This window comes from Drosophila arizonae, chromosome X, assembly GCF_054131065.1.
Source record: "Drosophila arizonae isolate 15081-1271.41 chromosome X, UAZ_ARI_1.0, whole genome shotgun sequence".
NCBI lineage: Eukaryota > Metazoa > Arthropoda > Insecta > Diptera > Drosophilidae > Drosophila > Drosophila arizonae.
The window spans coordinates 29,511,409-29,533,993 of record NC_142927.1 but is presented as its reverse complement, the minus strand read 5'-3'; the positions used below and the strand labels follow the sequence as shown (position 1 = coordinate 29,533,993).

The 22,585-nt window shown below is 40.3% G+C and overlaps 1 protein-coding gene across 4 annotated transcripts in view; it reads right to left on the bottom strand.

Annotated features, from left to right (window-relative positions):
- Nrg (Neuroglian) overlaps positions 1 to 22,585 on the bottom strand; it is a 47,953-nt gene that overhangs the window by 6,430 nt on the left and 18,938 nt on the right. For 3 of the 4 annotated variants that reach the window (XM_089473483.1, XM_018015365.2, XM_089473484.1), the window contains exons 2-7: positions 21,987 to 22,408; positions 20,755 to 20,884; positions 1,543 to 4,350; positions 1,313 to 1,477; positions 842 to 1,219; positions 662 to 765 (exon numbers count right to left, since the gene is read on the bottom strand). In XM_089473483.1, coding sequence (XP_089329609.1) covers positions 662 to 765; positions 842 to 1,219; positions 1,313 to 1,477; positions 1,543 to 4,350; positions 20,755 to 20,884; positions 21,987 to 22,056 — 3,655 coding nt within the window. In that variant the 5' untranslated portion in view covers positions 22,057 to 22,408. Of the gene's footprint in view, positions 1 to 124; positions 444 to 661; positions 766 to 841; positions 1,220 to 1,312; positions 1,478 to 1,542; positions 4,351 to 20,754; positions 20,885 to 21,986; positions 22,409 to 22,585 lie in introns of all 4 variants that reach the window. The other variant, XR_016270912.1, reaches the window with a different exon arrangement.

Genomic DNA, 22,585 nt, shown 5'->3' with positions numbered 1-22,585 from the left:
AAAACTTTGAAGCAAAGCGCGATGCAAAGGCCAGCAAAAAAATTGTTGTTGGTTGCTGGCAATGCAACCGCCAAAATGTAATGCACAAATGCATAAACAAAAGCCCGGGCAAAGTGGGAGCTACCTGGACGAAATGGCTGAAGAAAGATGAAGCCAACGCCGCCACCGTCGCCGCCTTTAATTACATGTAGATGTGGTGTCTGTATGTATGTGTGTGTGTGTGTGTGTGTGTGAGCAACAACAATCTTAATCGCAATATGAGTGAGAAAACTAGTCTGATTGCAACTGTTGGCGCATGGCGTTGTCGTAGGGTGGCGGTGATGACTGCGACTGCGACGGCGACTGCGACTGCGACTGCGGCTGAGGCATTGTTTGCACAGATGGCTGCTTGATGCCCACCTTGCGCGCAGCTGTGGCGGCATGACCGGCGGCTGTGGTCACAGCTGCAACGTCATCATGATCATCATCATCATCATCATTATCATTACCATCATTATCATCATCATCAATACAGTAAAAAAGAGGTTTACAAAAAAATGTAAATATATAAAAGTACATAAATAAATGAAAATTTTGTAATTGCAAAATGAAGACGAGCAAAGACATGGACTGCGACTCTCGGAACACCTGGTATGCAACTGGAGCTAAATGCGACGCTTACCTGTATCGCCGTCACCGTATTCGGCCATTGAATCGGTGTCGCTCTCCACGCCGGGCTTATTCGCTGAACTAACGGATTGGCGACCAGCGCTCTTGTTGTCCAAACTACAAGCAGACAAAAATGAATTAGCATGTTGTCGTTATTGAGTCGTCGTTATCGTTATCAAGTTATCAAGCTTACGGTTGCGAGTACTCGTGGAAGCCGCCCTCATCCGGATAATCGCGTCTGCCATTCGCCAGCTCGCGATCGTGCACGTCGTATTTGCCACCGCGATTGCGACGTATGATGCAAATGATGATGAACAGGATGATGATGATGGCCAAAGCCAGCATCATGCCAATGAACCAGCCGGCATTCGCCAGATTGTCGCTGCGCACCATAATGGGTCCCTCGGCGCTGCTCGTATCGATCTCCCTAGTTGCGCTCTCCGTGTGGTAGTGTCCATCGACGGACACGACGCGGAACTCATATACCGTATCCGGCTCCAGACTGCCAATGTCCTGATAATCAACCGATTTCTCGGGCTCCTTGGTGGTCCATTCCGTTTCACCCTTGATTCTGTGCAAGTATTCAATTATAAATTGGGATCAATTGTATTCATTCGAATTCGACCACTTCGAATATAATTGAAGGAACGCGAAGTCAACTCACCTGTACTTGGTAAAGAAGTGTGAGCCCGAGCGACCATCAGTGCTGGGCAGCCAACTGATGCGGTAAGTGGGTTGACCATTGGGCGACTGTAATTGCTCCCATGCGAGGGAGGGTGGGGATGGTGGTGCGACATCTTCACCCAGTGTGGTCTTCTCAATGTATAGCCTGTCATGGGAAAATCACATTTGTTAGAAAAATGCTTCAGATTATAGCGAAAGGATATGTCTTACTCGGTGCCCTCGCCCATCTTGGTAGTGGCTGTGATTGAGATGCGATACTTAGTGTTCGGCTTCAAGCCGGCCATTTTCATGCGTGTGATACGGGGATCAGTGATGTGGGGCTCGTACTCGCGTCGTTCGCCTACGTAGCTGCCTTTAACCACCTCGTAGTAAATTTTGTAGCCCGTTAGCTTGCCATTGGGACTGAGCGGCTTTTTCCAGGTGAGCCAGAAGGCTGACGAGCCCAGAGGGTAGGCCTCCAAAGACTCCACCGCCGATGGTACACCCTCGGGCGTATCGAAGTCGATCACAGCGCTGGGCGGTCCATTGAAGCGTCCATTGTAAGCCAGCACGCGGGCATAGTTCTTAGAGTCGGGCTTGAATTGTGTGACCAAAGCCCCATTGTCAATTGTATGGATTTCGCGCATGCCCTCTTCGCCCTCCTTGTCAGTCCATGTCTGAATTTTGTAGCCCTTGAAGTGGCCGCGCACGGACTCCTCGCTGACCTTATTCCAGCCCACATAGGCGGTCGTCGCGCTCGTCACTTGCTGCATGCTGAAGTTGGTGGGCGCCTCCAGGGGTCGATCTTCGCCGGAGTAGCCAATCACCTCCTCGGCGGCCACATTCGATTCGCCTTTGGCATTGATGGCCACCACCTTGATATGATACTTGACGAATGTGGGCTGGTCGGGAATCAGAAGATTGTCCTGCCGCCAATTGTAGATATCCTTGTTCTCCCAGGCGGCGGCGGGTATGTCACGCTTCCAGCTGACGCGATATTGGAAGTTGGGCGCATTGTGCTCGATCTCTGGCATCGGAGTCCACGAGATGACCAAATTGTTCGGCTCAGTACCCTGGCCGACGACGTTGTCCGGGTTCTTGTATGGTACATCCGGCTGTGTGGTGCACATATCGCTGTGTCCAGACGGCTCTGAGGGACCAATCTTGTTGTAAGCAATCACACGGAACGTGTAGTTGGCCCACGGCGACATTTGCACCACAAACGAAAAGTCTGTGCTGGGCACCTTCTCGTATGCAGTATCCCAGGAGGCCGGCGTGAACGAGGTGTTAAACTGGATTGTGTAGTGTAAAATCGGCGAGCGATTGTCGCCCTGGGGCTCCCAGGAGATCTCCGCCTTGTCCGCTTGACATGTGATGCCAATCAATCGGGGCTGATTCGGCACATCCTGGACTATCAGATTCGCCTTGGCCGTCGCCTCGTCCAGTTGTGTGCGCGCCACGCACGTGTATTCACCGGAATCAAGCTCCTGTGTCTTGGCAATTGTCAGCGAATTGTCGTTGGTCTTCACGAAGCGCGCCTCCGCCGCGAAGTCAATGGGTTGACCATCCTTCAGCCATTCAATCTCTAGGTCCAGAGTGTCGTCGTGCGCCTCATTGCAGCGGAAAGTGGCCGATTGACCGGCGGCAACCTCATAGTTCTGGGGCTCCTGTGTTATCCTGGTGCGTTCCTTTACCACCAGCGAGCCCTGCGCCGTTTCATTGCCAAACTTGTTCACGGCTAAGCACGTGTAGTTGCCATTATCAGCGAATGTTACCTCCTGGATCTGTAGATCGCCCGATGGCAGCACTGTGTAACGTCCACCGGTCAGCCAGTTGTGGTTGTGGCGCCACTTCACTTGCGGCTTAGGTGCGCCAAACACGCGACAGCGCATTGTGATGTTGCGTCCGTTGACGGTCGCTTCGGCACGTGGCGGCTCCTGGATCTCTGGCGGCAGGGCGAGCACATTTAGATACACATCCTTGTAGACATAGCCGAGCGAGTTGGTGGCGTTGCAGCCATAGTTGCCCGTGTCGTTCTTAACCAGATTCACGATCTTGATGTAGTTGTTAGTCACCGTGCGTCTCGGATTGGGCTCACTCTGTTCAATCGGTTTACCGTTGTGTATCCATTGGATGGTCGGCTCTGGATGGCCAGCAGCCTTGCAATTGAACACGACCTCTTCATCCTCAGCGGCATTTTGGATCTCCGGCTCCTCGGTAAAATAGGGTATGGCATGTATTTTCAAATTGATCGAGTAGGACTGAGCCTGGCCCACACCGTTCGAAACGTCGCAGCTGTAGGTGCCCTCATCGTCGAAATTCGCCTGTCGAATGACCAATGATTTGCCGTAGTTGCCTTGGGTAATGCGATCATTCCATTCCACCCGTTTGCCGTTCTTCAGCCAGACTGTCTGTGGCAATGGTGTGCCGCCGTAGATGCAATACAATTCCACTCGCTTGCCGCGCAGCGCCACCTCGTTCTTGCGGGTCACATACTGGCGCTTTGGGGGGTAACGATTCTGCGACGCACTCACGCCCATCTGCTTGACGTCCAACAGTATCTTGTTGCCGATCTTGTACTCGTTGCGGAAGACTGAGGTCGCCGAGCAGGCATACCAGAAGTCGCCGCTCGCATCCTCGCGTGTCACATTCGAGAACCAGAGCGTGCCCTCCGGATCGAGGGTCATACGTGAGTTGTTGATCGACTTGATGCCTGCATCGACCGTTTGCTGAATCAGCCAGTTGACGGTGGGCTTTGGCCAGCCATCGGGCGCCTCGCACTGCAGTGAGAAGGGCTCGCCCTCAACGGCCTCAACGCTGCGCGCTGCCTCATCCTTGAATGCATTCAGCTCTGCCTTGCGCACGAACACCGAGTTCGAGGTGGCAACTCCGAACTCGTTGGAGGCAAAGCATTGATACTGTCCCAAATCCTCATCCTTGGGCGATGTGATTACCAGTGTGCCACGGCCAGGTTGGCGCAGCATACGATTATCGTACGCCTGCCAATCAAACTTTTTGCCGTTCTTGATCCAGCGGTATCTGTAAATAGTGGACAGAAATTGAGATTGGATTAGTTAGGATTGATGTATATCATTTTTGCAGACATTTACTTAAAGCTGTAGGGATTTAGGTCATAACTGAGATTTCTTTTACAATCTTAAAGTATAATATACATTTCCCTAAAGACTCTAACGATGCTTCAATGTATAATATTAAGATCCTGAGCAGCTTTTAAATTAAATTAAATTAAAATAAATTAAATTAAAAAGGAAAACAGTTATCAAATATCTTTTTTCATTGAATTTACTGATGAGCTGCCTTTCACTTGTCTCTCCTCGTATAGATTTCTTAATATACACTATTTTAAACGAATTTTAAGGACGAAAAAAACTACTTTCAGACACAGTAAGAAAACATTTGAAGTACGGTCCGCTTACTACAGAAAGTTTATTTCATTATATCTCATTCATTAAAAGTCCTATTTAAGATTACTCACGACTCAACAAAACATGTAGGAATATCTCTCTCACTATTTAAATGCGAGTATAGATATAATTATGATTAGATTAAGTAAGTTGCTAATTAGCTAAATGGCTGAAAAATAAACATGAGTTTTCATTTCATACTTCCTGGTTGGGGAATTGCCACTCATTAAGGCGGTGATGGCGGCGCTCTAACAAGTTGCCCCCCAATCCCTGCCCATTTAATTTGACTTAATAAACCAACTTATATGGTTTCTGCTTGCTTTACTCTGGCGATGAGACAGTTTTTCAGATATGTGTATATATATATATATATATATTATAATTATGACAACTTGTTTAATTTCCAATTGCGAAAATGGTTCAGTGGAGTCCAACAGCCCGAAGGGGGCTCAACGCCTCTCAGCTTGACGTAATTGCAATTAAGCGCAAAGGAAGGAAACGAGAGCAGCAACTCATCTTAATGCACAAGTTTTTTCTCCTTCTTTTTAGATAATTTTTTTCGGAAATTTTTTTCGCTCGCTCTCATTCTTTCTCTCTCTCCCTTTCTCGTTCTATATATGTGGGGCACTCAAAAACACAAGTCAATTATGTGAACTGTGCTCGATGCTTGAGCTTGTTAAGCGCTCAACTTTTTTATACATTTATTTGACTTAAGCGTCAGCCGAGACATGGAAGTGCGCTGCTCACCTCTAGCCCCGCTTGGCCAGCCAACAGCTGCAGGTCATGGAATAGGTCAATCATTTGAATTGTTTTTAAGTGTTGTAAGTTGCTTGCAGCTGGCCCGGCGAAGCAGCCAGCAGAAGGCGGGGGCCGTGCTTGAAAATTATGCCTGCGAGTTTGTTGAACTTGCTGCAAAAGGCTTCGAACACTATTCCACCCACATAGATTGAGTTTCAGATTTTGCGAATCACAGAACATAATTGTTGAAGTGGAATCTCTACCGCGGTAAAATTATCTGGCACAACTTAATGAAAAAAAAAAATCGATAGTTCTTCTTCTGAGGAACATATCAAAGCAAATCATAATCTGAATCCAAATGTTGCCTGTCAACTTCTCTGACGTACTTTCCAATTCCATTTTGTTCTTATCGACCGGTTTAAGATTCTAGATTGTAAATATACTTTGATCTCGGAAGTGGACAACTAGTAGATACCCGGAATGTTTTTAATGCGCTAGGTATTACAAATCTGGAACTCTAAAAATGTATGTATGTTTACTGAATGATGATACAATAAAGATACATCATAATAGTTTTATCAATTCGAACCATATACGCAAACGAGTTTAGTGTCTGAAAATTGATTCATTTAGGTAAGATAAAGCCTATATTCTACGACATGATTTCATTTCATACTCATAACGTATCCAAGCCGGTATATGAGGATAGGGAAGCTATACAAAATGAACAATGTTCAGAATTTGAGATGGTTTATGTAAGTTAACTTGAGGAAAATTGAAAGCCCTTATGGATACAGAATTCATAGTATTTATAACAACAGATCAAACTCGAGAATAGTTGACGGTGCTTGCTTTCTGTTACATGCACAGGCAGCTACAGTTCTCCAACGAAAGGAAATGGACTCGCACAAATTCAATTTGACTGCTCGTTCCCACATAAATCCATATTCTAATGCCATGGAGTCGCATAATCGACTGTTGCCGTGCGCCTTGGCAGCGCTCCTGTTTGTCGGAACGACTGTTGCCTGGCAACGGCAAAATGACGATGACGTTCTGCCAATGACACATTAAGTTGGCGGACAAGCCCCCCTGGGTTAAGCGTTAGCTAACCCTCGGTTAACCCCATGCCAGACCAGCGCCAGGCCAGCCAGCATTAGTCAATAAATGCGACTGCCAGAGGCGCTGACTCAGTGGCCCAACCCCGTGCCCGCATGTACCCTACAGACTCGGCTCACGGTTCACTCAACCAAGTCGGCAACGCTGTCGCCATCAGGCAACACCATCTGGCAGCAGGTGGCAAGGTGGCAACTTGGTAAGGTGGTACCGAAAAAGTTGAGCAGCCCAACCGAAGCAGCAAAATGTGCAGCGAACCAGCTGCTAGCTTCGTCTGGGGACCCCTGCGTAATGTATGCACTTCCTTGTCTACTTAGCTGCCTTTCTATCTATGTATGTATATATATATATATATGTGTGTGTGTGTAGGTCTGTTGCCTGCCACTTAACCCCAGCGATAGTTTTTGTTTTTGTTTTTTTTTTTTATGCAAGCTGCTCCTTGGCAGATATCTGCCTCGGCTAAGTAAATGCGATTAAAATCTCTATACAAAATGCGATGAGGCAGGCAGCCTAACTGTATGACTCATCACATGCATACCCACACACACACACATACACACACGTTGTCGTGTCGTATTTTGCATAGGGGGTTGCAAAAGCCGGCAGCAAAAATAGAAAGAGAGCAAATATATATTCAACAAAATGCCGTAGCATACTTTTTTGCGAATTACTTTACGGCTGTGTTGGGGCACAGACACGGCAGCGGCTGCTTTCATCTGCATGTGGCATGCGGCATGTGGCATGTGGCATGCGAATGTGACGCTCTAACCCAGTTCTACGAACGCACAAACTGCCAGTTGACTGACTGCCGCTTTGAAGTGAAAATCCCAAGCACAAAGAAAGCAAAACCACACAAAAAGCAAAGAAAAGGAAAACAAGAAAATTATACTAAAAGAATAAAAGCCGAAAAAAAAACAAAGAAAAGCGCAACATCTATAAAGCGTAGGTACTTTGAGCGCCGAATAGGGTTGCGCTACTTGCATATTAATAGGGCGATTTTTTTCTAAGCGGCTATTTAATATCCTCCCTAAATGGAACAAAGTACTTTATAGCTAGTTCTTAACGCGTTTTGCGTTTGCCTTTGGTTTTAATTTAAATTTACGATAGCACTACAAATTGGGAGGCCTTAAGTTAAATATATTTGTTGTTGATAAAAAAGAGATTGTTCTACTTACATAAATATTTAATTTGGTTATCTATTCATTATTTTCAAGTATATTTATTTAAATACATTTATATATTTTATATGTATATAGAAACGATTCTACAGTCAATAGCTACTTGAAATTTGAATATTCAGATTGCACAAATCGATTAAACAGTTATCGATATTTTTAAAATTGTATTAAATGAAAATAGTTTAATACGATAATTATACAATATCATCTAATTTTTGTTTGTTTGGTAATTGATGAAATCAAATCAATTATTCGAATGCAATAGTAATGATACTCTTATTAAATTCTCATTTAAATACAATTATATACATTTCGTTTCCCTCGTCTGTAACTTAAATAATGAAGTGAATGAGCTGTATTTTTTCTTAGGGTATTTCTGAGTTTCCTTGGATGGAAAAAGGCCTAGGCTAGTAGCCATTCAGTTGGTAAGTTGCAACTAATTTGTGCTGTTGTTGTCGACAGGAAACGCCAAATTTGAAAATGGTTCGTCCAACCGCTACTCTGGCTTTAGTAGTCGGGGGACTGGGAAACTTGAGCAGAAGGATCAGAAAAGGGCAAGCAACATATGGCTGGCGCCGCGAACCAAACAAACGATAGGTAGTTAAGACAGAGCGGGAAAGAGAAAGACAGAGTGAGAGAGTAAAGGCAATGAGAAAGAGAGAGAGAAAGGGCAAAGAGAAAGACAGAGCGAAAGGGCAAAGGGAAGGAGAGTTGAGTGGACTCCACTGAATAAGTCGCTGCGTTGGATTTGTTTGGCTCAGGGGTTGGCAATGCGCGCATTGTTTACAGCGAAAAGCTTTTATGCTACAGAGCTGTGCACACACACACATATATATACATTTATATACATATATAAGTAATGCTCAAACTGGAGCACAATAGAATTGTCAAAAACAAAATTAAAATAAAAGTTATGCAGGAGGTGCAGCCGCTTATGAGGGAGTTGTAACTGTCACGAGGAACTGGGCGTGCCCGGGGTCGCGCGTTGACACTTTGTGCATGTCAAACGTGCAATGACACCGAAAATGCCGACAAGGACCCCAGCGTGAGGCCCTCTCTAAGGTATCAGCCACGCCAAGAAGAAATGGAGAAGGGCGTTGGTCATAAAAATGGGCCAAAAGTTTTAGTTGACATTCGCTGGGTTGGATATATTAATGGGTCGCTAGCATGCAAACAGGTTTTTTTAGTACTTCCATTCTCATTGCGACTAAGGGGAGAGAGAAAGACTGAGGGAAAGAGAAGGAGTGTATAGAAATCTAGGAACTTAGCAACAGTGAAACAAAACTAATATTTACTTTGGGACAACTAAAAATAAGGTAATAATCGATATTTATAAATGGGACTCGGATTGAATCCTTTTATATAGCAATATATATGATCTGAAGTCCCAAATAAGGGAACAATGTCAACAAACTGTAAAAAACTCTATCGAGCTACCTTCGAAACGAACACAGTTTGACGAAAGCCATTCTGTTTTTCTTTCCCACTGACTACCAAGAGCCAATCTATGATTAACAATGTAAATAGTTTCAATTGTTCAAATTGCTGACAAAAGCTGCTAATTTATTTGCTAAGTACTTGGATCAACATATCAACATTTTTGCCGTCAATTTGTGCTTTGCTCCTCTTCGCTTTTTGTTTAATTTGAACAATCAATTTGGAGTCGACTGATAAACGATTTGTACAAACACTCAACTCCCTTCACAGCGGCCTCTCCGGCGCTTCGCTCGTCTCCCAGATAAAGCATCAAATTTGATGGTGAACGAATTTCTTGAGCAATGCGAACATTAGTTCGGGCTTCGAGTGGTGTTAAATGAAGAGTGAGCAAGGGTTGGGATAGGCTATCCAGGGTGTGGCGTGTGCTTCAATTATGGCTTGACTACTCACACATTAATGGGCGTATGGAATAACGGACGGTGTCAAATGTCACAGTCAGTGTTGAAAATATGATTTCAATTGCAATTAACATTACAACATTTACAGCTTTGCTTCAATCAGTTGAGAGACGAACGCCCGCACATGCCTGTGCATAAATGTATGTGTGTGTGTGTGTGTGTGTGTGTATGTGGCACTAGTTGTAGTATTTTTGCCATTACTCATTAGTCTAGTGACTCACAGCCAAGTCAATTAAGCGAAACTCATTAAACAAGAACGGAATCAAGTCTAGAAAGAGACACAAATACAAACAGCGAAAGGGCAGCGGCAAGAGAAAGAAAGGAATGGAAAGAGATATTCCAAAAATACGATTGCGTGAGCAAAGCCTAGTAAGTACAGTTAAATAAAAATAGTATATACACGTTCATTTATGTACATATATAATGAAAATCGATTTTTAGGAATTCAGGAATTTTAGCATTTTTCATATATATTTTCTAATGCTATGCAATAAAAAGTAAAAAAAATAATTAGGAATTTTTAGTGGATTACAGCTGATAAACCGTCTGCAATGCGGAAATGACGCACAAGGCTTTTCATAGCGTAAATCGCCTATAATATATTTTCCAAGGAAAATGATATAGCTCTATCATGCCAGCTTCTATAGCGGTTTTGTGTCCTTATAGTCGAGATTCTGAGTAAATTTTAATCTTTGATTTTTAAACCAAAGATAGTACTATAAGCATACAGTTTTTTACAGTTTCTCGTAACTGTCTTTCAAAACTGATTACTTATTGAGTTCTGAAATATTTTCTTTTTTTAATTAGTGAACTTTCAATTTAGTTTCGATTACAATGATACTGACGGACTTTTAATTTTAGAAGAATAAATCAGAGTCCAATAAAACGAAAACGAAAATAAATTGAAATTCTTTAACTGGAATAATAAAGAAAATATTCACGTATTCTGACCATACACTGCGCATATGTATTTGCTACATGGTCCGTTATCGATTTTGGATGGCTGTTATGAACCCTTTCGCAGGGTATTCAGCATTATCAAGAAACGCTTTTAAGCAAAACAAACAAAACAATATCCCCAACCGACACGTGGCGCACACTGGCAAGGGAAGCTGAAGTAGCAGCAGAGGACCACAACTTTGACTCCGGCTCCAACTCCAACTCCAACTCCAACTCCGACTCCGATTCCGATGAGTCATCGTGGAGCGCATAGCGCTACTGTCAGCCTGCCTGCCTGACTGACTGACTGACTTGCTGACTGACTGAATCTGAAATGAATGAACGCCAGCCACGACAGTTGGTGTACATACACTCACACATACACACATACACTTGTAGGTATGTACATACTTAACTTGTGGCACAAAAGTGCATAGAGAGACAAGCTTAGGTCCTGGAAGGAGCGAACCGGTCGTAGGCTCGGGCAAACGTCACAAAGCTGCAGCAACTGGAATTCCGTTTGACGGATAAATTTTCATAGACCGGAATGCTCTAAAGGCTTTTGCCTCTGCCCAGGCATTCCTCTACACGAATACACACACACACACACACACACACACACACTCAGTACACCATTCACCCACATCCACAGCAGGAGCACTTGACGCTGTGCAGCATGAATGGAATCAAATGAATGAAAGGCTGACAGAATGAGTGTTCTTGATGCACCTGTGGCAGGAGGCCAGACAGACGCTTAGGCAGGTGCGGTGCATAGGTAGCTGAGTCTTCAAATGCTGCAGCCACGTAACGAAATGCAAATATTGTCTGTACGTTGTGTAAACATCACAAAAAAAGAAGAGAAAAAACGAATGCAAAAAATGCCTCTGATTTCAGCAAATCCCAAAACAATCAAAACATTCCATTGCTAAGTGCAAGTAGAAAACCTTTTGTCTGGTAACCCGAAGGCGGTAACAGTTATCGATAGACAGACCAGACAAATAATTAACGTTAAAGCGACAGAATGAAGCATGTGACAACGGACTATACAATTATATACATTTTCTAAAGTTTGCTCTTATCGATTCCGATATCGTTGATGAGATTAAGAACGAATTATAAACAATTTTTTCATTTATTAATAGGAACATCGATATGTATATCATTTTGTATATTTACATCAGCTTACTAAAAAGTTTGGCTATCGCTAACGTTATTACTAAAACATAAGTTAAATCGATTACTGTCTAACATTGGTTTTCACGCAATATACATTTATCTATCGATCTATCTATCTATCTATCTATCGACTCTGCGGTGCATCGAATATTGCCTTTTGTAACTTATTACGCAATTACCGCTTAACGATGGAACTAAATTTCTATATTGCCTATCGATTATTGATTGTCACTACTTCCAAGACAATTTTCGCTCATTTTACATAGAACAACGCACGGATGAAGCACCTGCACCGGAAACCGGCTCACACAATTTTGGATATGTATGGTAGACGACAACGGTTTTTTATTGCTGGCTGCTTTGCGGTTTAAGGGCAGCGGCATTAGAATTCTCACAATGCTCAACGGTCATAAACGAGCCCAAAATGATGCAATGGGCATACACGATAGACTTGACCCATAACTTTCTCGGCAACAGTGCCCCCAGAACATGGAGGTAATTATAATGAGTTAAGAGTCAGGGCGAAGAAAGCAGCAAGGCGGCAAAGTACACAAGACAGAAGAAATGCTCAAAGAACAATGAGGAAGAACCCGAGAGGAAAGAGAAGAGCAAGCAAGAGGGCTACAACTGAGGCATTGCACAACGTGGGAATTGTTACACAAATAGAGGCAAGCAGTTAAAAGCGAGCTTCTGCTTACCAAAGTTCAAGATATCACGATATACAATCGCAGCTGGATCTTTACTGCTCACGATTCACAAATTCTAAGCAACTGAAAATTTTCTATCTTCGTAATGCATCAGGAATCTAAAGGCTTCGCTGGGGCTGCGAGTTTTGTGCTATAGATGTTAAATATCCAATATACATTGTTTACCTCAGAAGATTTGTCATCTATGATGCATGATGTACTAAGAGTACATTTTTTGATGGAAGCAACTTATTTATAACTTTAAGTATTCTTACAGATTGGGCTTTTCAAGAACATTTCAGCTGAAAGAATGTGGTAGTCTTTAATGTGCTTCCCTTTATTTTTCCAGACCCAGTCCAAGGCAACAAAAGTTTTTGCAACTTCCTTGCGCTAGATAAACTCAACTTTATTGCTTAAGCAATCGCCTGTGTCATTTCTGCGTCGCAGTTCATCGATTTTCTTCAATTTGCGAGCAAATGTTGCACGGAAATTCAATACACTTGATGTATACACACACACACAATATGCATATATACATACATATACGTATATTTATATATACATATATACGTCTGTCTGTCTGTGTGGTAGCTTAACCGCCCCAATTACCAAAAGTCGAAGCCAACAAAATGACAAATGACAGCGGCGTTTGTGCTAAAGTTTGATTGATACGCATGAATCATGTGCGGAAGTAGTGGAAGTAGCTCCCCCAGCCAGAGCGACGCTGTGGGGGCGGCTCGGCCCATGCCATTTATACCCTGTACTGCAATGGGTAAATATTGTTGAGCATTTTGGGTGTGTCGTCTGTGAACTAACGGGAAGCTAAGGTTAACCATTATCATAATTACGTCCTCAGCGTGTCAGCTAGAAGAGCTCAACTTTATTTTAAAGTAGAAACTTTCTTGTTTTTTTTTTTTTATTGTTATATATACATTGTAAACTATATACATATAGTAAATGACGTGCAATATTTTTATTTATTTTAGTATTCTAATGCATTTAATAATATGTATAATGTTATCATATTTAAATCAGCATAGTATGAGATAATTTATTATATAATTATGCAACGGAAAATGTACCGTTTCTTTTGCTTCGAGTGAACACAATGATTGTAATAATAAATTTGTATATACTACATAGTGCTAGCTCAGCACTACAATTATTCTCATGTTCGCTAATGTATATCAGCTATTTTGTAGAGCATCTTACAATCTAGCAACGATTGTTTACCAATTTCCCCTTAAGTTGTCTCAGTTTTGCTTCGCTTTTTTTTTAATTTTTTTTTTTTTTTTTTTTTTTTTTTTTTTTTGCTGCTGTTGCGCTTGAGGCGTTCCAAAAATGTTAAAATGCGCTGATGAAGTTGATTTTAATCACGATGGACGACGACGACGACAACGACAATGGACTAGGCACATTTCATGGGTGGTGTAACAGGGCAATGTGTGCGTGTGAGCGTGAGTGTCTGTGTGCTCCAAGCTTAAGCAGGGGCTGCTCAAAGCTGAATCTTTTATTTGGGGTAGTTGTTTGTGGGTGCTTAAAGCGTGCAGCATTTGTGCTGCACTTCTGTGAAATTTCAAATACAGTTGCTGTTTTTTTTTTTTATTTTGGCTAGAGGGCGCCAGTTAGTCGAGACCAGGCTCATTAATATACATGAAGCGGCTATAAAAACAAACAAACACAACAATATAACGGCGCCAAAGGAGCAAAAATAACAGCCAAGGACATCAGCAGCCGCAGTCGAGCGTGAAAAATCAATGAGGCTGCGGCTGCCTCCTACAGGAGCCAGCACAGCCACACTATCACATACGCTCGAGAGACACTGGAAATATACCCTATACTAAAATATTCCTAACTTGGATCCTATGTACTTCATAATGGTCTAAGGCATACTGATTTTATATTTCAATGTATATTATACAGGCAAAGGACTTTGAATATATATTTACCAAAACTTTCAAAATTAATACAGGGCATTTGATAGTCGTGTTTGGCTATGCAAACATGTGTTGCTGCCATCAACGTGGCGTATGCGTTATTTGTGCTACACCGCCTGAGGCCGGCAGAACGGAGCAGCATCGCGGAGCTGTTACGCTTCTGAAGTGCTGCCCACAAAAATCAATGGAGAAGCAGCAGTTGACGATGCCAACATATGTTCGCAACTCTCAGCAAAAGTTGTTGTTGCTTTAGCTTTTTTCCTTTTCCTTTTTGTTTCGCGCACGCCCACACGAAAAGAAACTAGTTTTACAAAGTTACAACAGACAAGTTTGGAGAACTTTTGAGACAGGGAGACAATACACACGCACGCACGCACATGGCATAGATGAGATACCAGATACAATAGTTGAAGCTGCCCAGTTGAATGGACCTGAAATGTCTGGTTTTATATATGTACATATTTATTTTGCACTTGACTCGAAACAATGCCGACGATTATGTAAATGAATTTATATATGTCAATATATATATTTATTTATTTATATACATATATTTATTCATTATGTGTGACTATCAGTTGTGATCGGCATTCTTCTATACTGACAAAGGACTGTCAGCAACAGTGAAAAGCTCACAAACAAATTTGAATACATCTTTACACTTTAGTTTATTATATATCAAATTAAAAAAAGAGTTTCTTTCATATTTATTTTAAAACAAGAGTAAAAATTATTTAATTATTAAAAGATCTTTGCATATGGCTTTCAATTATTGAGCCCATTGTTCTTTAAGGCCAATCATCACTTATCTAAAGTGTCGTACTTGAAGTGCAACTTCAATATCGAGAAATACTATTCGAGCAGCATGAATCATTTGCACTGTTTCCGCTGGACGCTTAACACTGATTGCCATAAATATTATACATATTTGATTATTGGGCATTTGAAGCATATCGAATTGGGTTGCCAGAATTTCTCGATTGTCACGTTCATTGGTCTGAGCCAGAGCAATACTTTTCGAATGCAAATGGGCCAAATATACATATGTAAGTGTTTTATATAATACATACATAGATTCATATGGGTATATATATATACATACATGTATACAAAGTATATACGCACATACAAGCGTACCCACGACGCATGTGCCCAGCCTTTTCAACTTACTGCAGTACAATAGAATTTAAGGTTGCCACGCCCACGCGTTACCCACATCTGTGCGGTGCATATTGAATAGCAGTTTTATTATTATTATAATTTTATTAGCGACCAAGTGCTAAAAGCCAAAAATAAACAAGCAAGTAGAATACCTGTCCATGTCTCTTCGGGCAGTCGACTATGAAATGCCCTAACTATTTTAATTATATAAATTTCTAAAAATAAATTTAGCTTTTGACTAATCTTAAGCGACTCTAAATTTGTGTTATATTTGTATAAATCTATATATAGTTGCATGCATAAACTAAATTATCTTATATCTATTTTTTGAGATCAAAATCTTTTCTAGACGTAAAATATTATATTGCCCACTTTAGCAACGCATGGCAAATGATTGAAAAATATATCAACACTTGGGCGTTCTATAAATAGCTGTGCACGCATTGCGCCGCTATGCAGCAGCAGTAATAGAGTATATATATTATATATACCTATGCGACTGCGAGTGTGTGTGTGTGTGTGTGTGTAGTGTGTGATGCACATTAGTGAAAAACAGCAGCAGCCAGTGACAACAACAACAACAAAAACCTAAGTATGTCACGCTGAATCACAGAGGCGTAGAGTTCGAGTCGAGCGATACGAGTGAGAGGGGAACGCGAGTCCATTGTGAACTGAACTATGGGCGACTCTATTACGCATACGCCCCGTTCTAATTACTTACTTTCCATAATCTTTCTCTTCTTTTTTTTGTAATTTCTGTGTGTAAGAAATAAGGCGACCTGTAATATGAATGGGCTGCAGTAACCTACAAAAATCGATTTGATATCATTGGCATAGAAAGCTTCATACAGAAATTGATTCTCTAAAGTGGAATATAGAAATGCGTTGTTGGTCAACCAAAGTTTGGATCCAAAAATATGCATATGTATTATATGCATGCTGATCTCTGAAATGCATTATTTATATGTATATATTGATATACAAATTTACATAAGTGGGCGTTGGCACAATTGGAAAAACGATGTATATTATTTGAAATGAATATTAAGTGAATACAATTTTGTAGCAGATCAAGCAACAATTATTACTGTGAATAAGAAAATAAATTATTATAGACGCCCGTCAATCCACCTGTCCGGTAATACATGGTTACATTAATTCATTGCTTCTCTCTCCTTGCCATTGATATTTTCCTGCATTTACAGTAAATCTTCAAATTTACTCGCTCAATGCAGATATCTCAAAGATTCATTCACTCATATTTACGACTATCATGCACTGATTTACACATTTCGCAATGAAGTTTGATGATTATAAATCATTCTCTCTCATTTAATTACCGTGCATTCATTCACGTTTTGTAATACTAAGCGCACTTAAGTTTAATTAGTTTTTAAGTAATTGTGTATAGCTCACAATTAAATCATTCAAGTGCAATTAAACAATTGTTAAGCTTAAGTGAATTTGCTAAACTTTTACTTTCAGCCGTTTATATACGAAGAAGAAATTAATCAAATGAATATAGCAATTGTCAAATAATTGGCAAGAGGAAATTTGAAAGAGGCATTTCCAAAAAGACGTTAGCAGGCGTTGACATATTCACTGGGAAGTGTGAGGACATATTAAGTGCCGCCAGATGGCGCTGCAATAGCCGGCCATTCGTGCTGATCTTCATGAGAAGCAATTAAAGCAGCAAGTCGGGCCAACTGTAGCAAGCAGCTCATTTTGCTGGCATTACGTAATGCCCATAGCGCTTTCTATATACTTGTATTCAACAAGATTTATATATATACATATATATGCGATTTGTGTGTAATCGTATATTCTAAGCGTGCCGGACCATCCGGTCAAACTGGTTATCATTCGTACCTGCTCAACACGCTCACTTGCCAACATCATAAAGAGCTTGAGAGACGATGATCATCAGCCGCAAGAACATCATCGGCATGGCCCAAAAACCGAGCACACACACTGACACACACTGACACATACGCACACACATTGAGTTTTTCCACTATTAACCCATTTGACGAGCAGTTGTAAAAATAAATAATAAAGAGGAAAGGAAAATGCGTGTGGAAATTGTGTTTTTACACATTGCCAACTCTCTCGCAGAGGTTAAACGGCACACAGAGAGAGGGAGAGAGCGCGATCGAGCGAGTGAGAGCGAACGCTGGGCTGACATCTGTTGCTGCTGCTGCTGTTCTGTCGGAAAAACTATTTTCGTTTTAGCTATTTTTCATATTTTCATACAACACGTCACGCACTTCTTCTATTTAAGCCTACGTGTGTTTTTTTCCTTTTTATACCCTGAACCCATTGAAAATGGGAAATCAGGGTATAATGGTTTTGTTAAAAGTATGTAACAGGCAGAAGGAGGCGTGGCAGACCCCACAAAGTATATATATTCTTGATCAGGGCGATAAGCTGAGTCGATTTGGCCCTGTCCGTCTGTCTGTCCGTCCGTCCGTCCGTCCGTCCGTATGTATGAACGCGTCGATTTCAGAAGATATAAGAGCTAGAGACTTCAAATTTTTTTTAAAATGTCCGTAATTACAGCGCGCATATCAAGTTTATCATTAAAAATCGATAACTCATCCCGATCTTTTTTTTATCGATAAAAAACCTTATCGAAAACCAGTTATAAAATTATATCTTCTACACCCTTATTGCTAGAGTCTCCAAATTTTTAATGTATGCTTATATGCAATTTATACAATTTCGGTTTTTGTTAAAATTTACCCCCCACCCTTAAATTCACCCCCTCACCCTCACTTTTGTAAAAAGCGTATTTCAAATACTAGAGACTTGGGCTTTGGAATATACACACATATTCACCATATGATTACGCTCTAAAAGTTTCATTAAGATCGTATGTCTACAAAAGAAATTATTTAACAAATAAATTCTCATAATATTGCCCACACTGCAGCGCAGCCCAAGCGCAGTCGCTGCTTACTGCGCAGTTAGCAGAGCGCAGGCTTATGCGTGCGTGTGGATGCATGTGTATGTATGTGTGCATAAAAGAAGTGCAGAATGATTAGAATATCAGCTTGGAGGGTTCAGGGTATCTCCTAGTCGAGCAGTCTCGACTGGAGCTTTCTTACTTGTTATACCCTGAACCCATTGAAAATGGGAAATCAGGGTATAATGGTTTTGTTGAAATGTATGTAACAGGCAGAAGGAGGCGTGGCAGACCCCACAAAGTATATATATTCTTGATCAGGGTGACGAGCTGAGTTGATTTGGCCCTGTCCGTCTGTCTGTCTGTCTGTCCGTCCGTCCGTCCGTCCGTCCGTATGTATGAACGCGTCGATTTCAGAAGATATAAGAGCTAGAGACTTCAAATTTTTTGTAAAATGTTCGTAATTACAGCGCGGATATCGAGTTTATCATTAAAATTCGATAACTCATCCCGATCTTTTTTTATCGATGAAAAACCTTATCGAAAACCAGTTATAAAATTATATCTTCTACACCTTTATTGCTAGAGTCTCCAAATTTTGAATGTATGCTTATATGCAATTTATACAATTTCGGTTTTTGTTAAAATTTACCCCCCACCTCTAAATTCACCCCCTCACCCTCACTTTTGTAAAACGCGTATTTCAAATACTAGAGACTTGTGCTTTGGCAATTACATGCATATTCATGTTATAATCATAATCTGAAAGTTTCATGAAGATCGTACGTCCACAAAAAAAGTTATTAAACAATTAAGTTCTCATAGTAAGCGCACACTGCAGCCCATGCGTGTTTATGCGTGGGTGCTTGTATGTGTATGTGTTTGTGTATGTGTGTGTGTTTCTTGTGTAAGCTGAAAGACGCGAAAAATTATTGAAATAGCTAGCACTCCAAGGGTTCAGGGGATCTCGTAGTCGAGCAGTCTCGACTAGAGCTTTCTTACTTGTTTTTTTTTTTTTTTTGTTCATATCACAAATGAGGTCATCGTCCAAGCGCGTCAAAATAAAAATGAAATTCCGCATTTTCGAAACGAATAAATGCAATGGAATGGGACAAGTACCTAATGAATATAACAGAAATATATACATACATATATAGAAACGTGTTTCTATTGCCAACAGGTTCTAAATGAGAGAAAGAAGAGGAGGAAAAAAGCTCAACTTGACTTTTAATTTTTGACATGTGCAGACACATGTGAGTCATTGAAATTCATGGAATGCCCCATCACCATTCGACTTAATCATCAACTTTTCATCAACATCTGGCATATAGTTTAAGTAAAACAATTTACTTAGTGCTACGAAAATAAATTGCATCAATTATGTTCGACATATATTCTTTCGTTCTTTATGGGTCAAGGCATGAAAATACAGTGAAAAGTCTAACTGGCAAATGAAATGAAGTCAGCAAATGAAGTCATCAATTGCATTGCCCAGGCGCCACCTGGCGTATGATGCAGTTAGCTTATTCTTATAGTATTTGTGAGCGAAATGTTTAAGTACTATATTGTTGACTTTTTATGTTTATTATTATTATTATTAATTCATAGTATTATTAATTATTATTATTATTATTATTATTATTATTATTATTATTATTATTATTATATTTTTGTATTTGTTTAATATACTAATATTTTTTATTTCCTTGCATATACATATATTTTTTTTTATTATTTACTTAAATGATATTGTATTATTATTATTATTATTATTATTTTTTTTTTTCAACAAATGATATTAAGATAGATTAATCAAACCATATCCTAGACCACTCCAAATTTTGTATTTGCAAAAATATCGTAAGAGAATTTCAATCAGAATCAAAATATGAAATGAAATCCAAATGGAATATTACTGTAATACATAGTTCTGAAGCAATTTATTCATAAATATGTGAATTGCTTTTGTTTTTTTTTTATAAAATTTAGAAACCGAATCTAAAAGCAGACAATCGCAGAAGACATTCAAAATGTAGAAAACAAGAGAGGATAAACATACAGACTACATAAATATAGTTTAACGAGACTGTGAGAGAGGGAGAGAGGGGAAAAACTAAATCAGTTTCTATACGAATTGCCGTTTGGCATGGGCCTGCTTTAAATTGATTTATGTAAATTGCCAAATACTTGATCTACGCTAAATATAGAAAACGGAATGTGTTTGTATTGGACTATCATATATATTATACGTATATGTTAATATAAAATATCATATGTAATGTGTACTTACTCCGGTTCCGGTTGTCCATCGGCCTCGCACTCAATAATGAATGGCTTGTCGCTCTCTTTGTTCTGTTGCGCCACCTTGAAAAGCAGCTCATCTGTGGGAGGCTGTTTGATGATCCGGGGCGGGGAATTGTCTGAGAAGAACAATAAGAAGGAGAAGCAGCACCGTCAGTTTAGCTATTGGGCACAGCGTTGCTCGCACAACTAGGGGGAGGGGGAGACTTCACTAATTTGGCACATAAATTAGGGCGTAAATCTCACTCTCTGGCACGCTCTATTTCTAGTCTCTTTGGTCCACTTAAAAAGTTGTTTTCCACATTTATTTATAACGAAATCTGTCGCAGTCAGTGGCTATTTTTATGGCTCAATAGTGCTCGGTTGGGAGAGTGGCTCAGGTGGGCCTTAACAAAATTCTTTGTCAAATTCGGCTACTCCCAAAAATGAGTACATAAATAAAGTTTTCAACATCTACAACTTCTACTAAGAATAGTTCAATATTAGAGATCTCTAGATCAAGCAAATGCTTGAAGTTAAATATTAAACGTTTACGGATCAAGCATATAAGGGGATTGCACGAACTGAATTGAAAAATTGAAGATACAAAAGAAATGAAGACTGCTTGTAAAATATAATGGTTTTTGATTGTCACTGGAAACGATATTTAGCTCATATAAATATGAACAGAAGAACCGTAAAAGAGATTTCGCTTGTTAAAGCAAATATATGTTTAATATTACAAACAATAAAACACTAAACTGCAATTCAAAAAATAAAATCATTAAGACACACAAGTATATCAAATGTAGTTAAAAAATCTACACATAATAACTAAAGAATAAATAAATAAGATTTCAGTAGGTTCAGATCACATGGATACAAAATGTAGCCTAGCTAATTGATAATTAAAAGGGGGTCTAATAAACCATCTAAAGATGATAATTATTCAATATTTAGCTATGGACAAAACTTGAAAATTTAATAACTTAAATGTATTCATAATGATCTATTTTGAAGCAATCAATCGATCAAAGATCTTGAAGAGCAGAATTGTTGCAGCGAAAGCTGAACACGAGATCTGCTATGAATTTATGAGCTTTCATTAGAGATTAGATGCAGATTACACAGTTGGCGGACATGGGTTTCTGATTGGGATTTAGGCTCGGCATTGGAATTGGAATTGAAATTGGAATCGGGATTGGAATTGAAATTGAAATTGAAATTGGACTTTCGACTTACTCATTGCCGTTGAGCTGCCCAAAATGGCAGCCAGTAATATCGCGGCCAGCATCGTTGACTGCCGCCGCATTTTAGTTGTTGTTCAACTGTGCTGCAATTGTTGTTGTTGTCGCTGCTGCTGCTACTGCTGCTGTTGTTGTGGATTCACACACACATGCACTGACACACACCCACACACTGTCGGTGCCCCGTTCTGCGAAACCTGGGATCTACAACTATCAGCGCAATTGTATTGTCAATTTCGTCGTGCTGCAATTGTACTGTGTCTGGAATGTTTTCTTTTATTTTCTATTTATTTATATTTTTCGCTTTTGTTTTGTTGTATTTTCCTTCGCTTCGCTCTTTCTTGCTTAGGTTCTCACAATTTTCTCACTAATGAAAATTGCATCCAAGTGAGCGTTTTTCCTTTCCATGCACGATTGCTGAAGAAGAAGAAGAGGACACATTGAGCTACTTTTTCACACTTAAACGGCAAACGTTCCTCGTTTGTCTAATAACTATTATAATAGATATACTATATATAGCTGACGGTCGTAAAAGTTTATAGCTCTTTTATTTGATACTTTTGTTATTGTTTCTTTTCTTGTTGCTATTGTTGT